This window comes from Trichechus manatus, unplaced genomic scaffold, assembly GCF_000243295.1.
Source record: "Trichechus manatus latirostris isolate Lorelei unplaced genomic scaffold, TriManLat1.0 scaffold00282, whole genome shotgun sequence".
In the NCBI taxonomy this organism is placed as follows: Eukaryota; Metazoa; Chordata; class Mammalia; order Sirenia; family Trichechidae; genus Trichechus; species Trichechus manatus.
In genome coordinates this window covers 1980027-1982093 of record NW_004444218.1, presented here as the reverse complement: position 1 = coordinate 1982093, position 2067 = coordinate 1980027, and the positions used below count along the sequence as shown (strand labels likewise).

The 2067-nt window shown below is 52.2% G+C and overlaps 1 protein-coding gene across 1 annotated transcript in view; it reads left to right on the top strand.

Annotated features, from left to right (window-relative positions):
- The first annotated feature begins 1027 nt into the window (after positions 1 to 1027).
- LOC101353366 (ral guanine nucleotide dissociation stimulator-like) overlaps positions 1028 to 2067 on the top strand; it is a 52187-nt gene continuing 51147 nt past the window's right edge. Inside the window, 1 exon segment of the mRNA XM_012559611.1 lies at positions 1028 to 1053. Within this exon segment, the coding sequence (XP_012415065.1) occupies positions 1028 to 1053 (26 nt within the window).

Sequence of the window (2067 nt, the reverse complement as noted above, 5' to 3'; positions counted from 1 at the left end):
GATGGCATTTCTTTTGGTGCAGGAGCTCAGAAAGGGGGTCTTTGTCACCTTGATGGAATTGTCTTCTGAGCTCTTGGAATGGAGGCTTCTCTTCAGAGGCCCAGGCCTGGGAAGGAAGGAAGATTCACCTCCATGGACACCCACAGGCCTAAATGCAGACTGTGCCCTGCCAGTGCCGTCAGGGCCCCTTTTGTGATGGTCCTGCCTTTCTAGGACCAGGGTGTCTTCCTCCTGCTTCACCATCCCCCTCCACACAGCTTTCTCTGCACCAGGGTCTTGGGGACACCGGAGTGTTGTGGGCCTCATAGAGGTGACTGCCTGCTCTTGTACCAAAGAGACAACCCATTTGCTCACTAACCTCCCTGAGCTGTGAGATACCTTGAAGTGATGTGCAGACAGACTCTGCTTCCTATGAGAGTGAGACCAGCACAGGGAGGTGAGGGTCCCCAGGAAGGACCACAGGGTCTGTAGGATCCCGGGATTTCGTCTCCAGGAGGCCCTGAGAAAGCGCCGTTTTAAAGAACCTGAAGACCTGTAGGATGGCCGGCGAATCCCGCCAAGGGCAGAGGCAGGGGTAGCTGGGGGACCGCGGAGAGCCCAGGGAACTGGGCCGAGGCAGGTTGCGGACGGTGGACATTCAAGCCTCCCCAGCGGGACCTCGGTCCCCTGTGCAGGGGACCAAGACGAGGGGCCAAGCTTGCCCAGAGAACTGCCCATCGGTGCAGTCCTGGAAGATTGGTCCTTGAGTGCCGATAGACTCAAAGGCACAAGTTCGGTTTTTTAGTTCTGGAGTATAGCAGATGCTGAGCGTTCTCCTTTAGCTGCCAACTCTGGCAAAGGCGGAGCGCGCACTGTTTGGCCGGTTGCTGGGACGCGTCCTTTGAACCTGTCTTCAATGAATGGGCGCGCACACGGAACGCACGCGCTGGGAAAGGGCGCGCGCACAGATTGCCAGAGGTGTGTGCACATGCGCTAAGTAGTCTCGCCGATCAGGCTGGAGTGCAAAGGAACCTGGAGGAACATACGCATGCGCAAAGTGTTCCGCAAGTACAGGTGTGTGTGAAGTGCAGCAGCAGGAGCAAAGGACCGTCGAGGAACAGGCTCAGCGGCAAAAGTTGTAGCTCATCCCCTGGACAATCAGGCGCTTTCGCATCTCCCTGGAAGTGGAAGGTGTTTGACTCGAGGTGAGCTTCTTGGCATGACAGCGGGCTCCTCTCACCCTGGCGGCCTTGAGCAGTGTGTCAGAAACTGGACAGGATGGGTCTCTGAGCAGGCAGAGGAGAACTAACTGCTGAGAGCCGGGCTCCGGGATTTGCAGCCCCTGCACAGGATGACAGCTTTGGGATCAGTGCCTGTGCGTCGCCCTGCCCTTTCCCCTGGGGACATTGGAGTGGGGTGCTGCTAAGAAGAGAAGGGGGGTTCACCCAGATCCCTGTGGGCTAGGGGCATGGTGGCAAGCAGGACAGGCTGGGAGAGACAGGCTTACCACACGTCCCAGTGATCCCACTCCTAGGCAATTAACCAAGAGAAAGCAATATTTATATTCACACAAAAACATGTATCTGAGTGTTTTTAGCTGCTTTCTTCATGTTTCCTGGATAGCACTTTTGAAGGTACCCAATGTCTCCGAGTGAGTTTGTAATAGCTTTGTGTTTATTTTTCTGGGAGTAACACTATATATACTCATCATTTCATAGTCAAGTTGGAGTGAGCATCTTACCAGTTGAACTAAAAGGTTAAAACTGGACAGCTATACAGGTTCTTTAACGCCCCACGCTTTATATCATAGTTGTCATTTGTATTAAATCTTTATGAATTGAACCCCACCCTCTGAGACGGGGTATAATGTTTGCTTTCAAAAGTCATACATGTATTAAAGAATTTAAGAGGAGAAACATAGACTATCACATTTACCCAGAAGCTTAACCATTCCTGATGTTCTTCCTGTATCTGAAGTTTTAAGCTTCCTTCTTGTATCAGTTCTCTTCAGCCTGCAGAGTTCCTTTCACATTTTTTTCAAGCAAGTTGTCTGATGATGGATTCTCTTCATTTTCTTTCACGTCCATC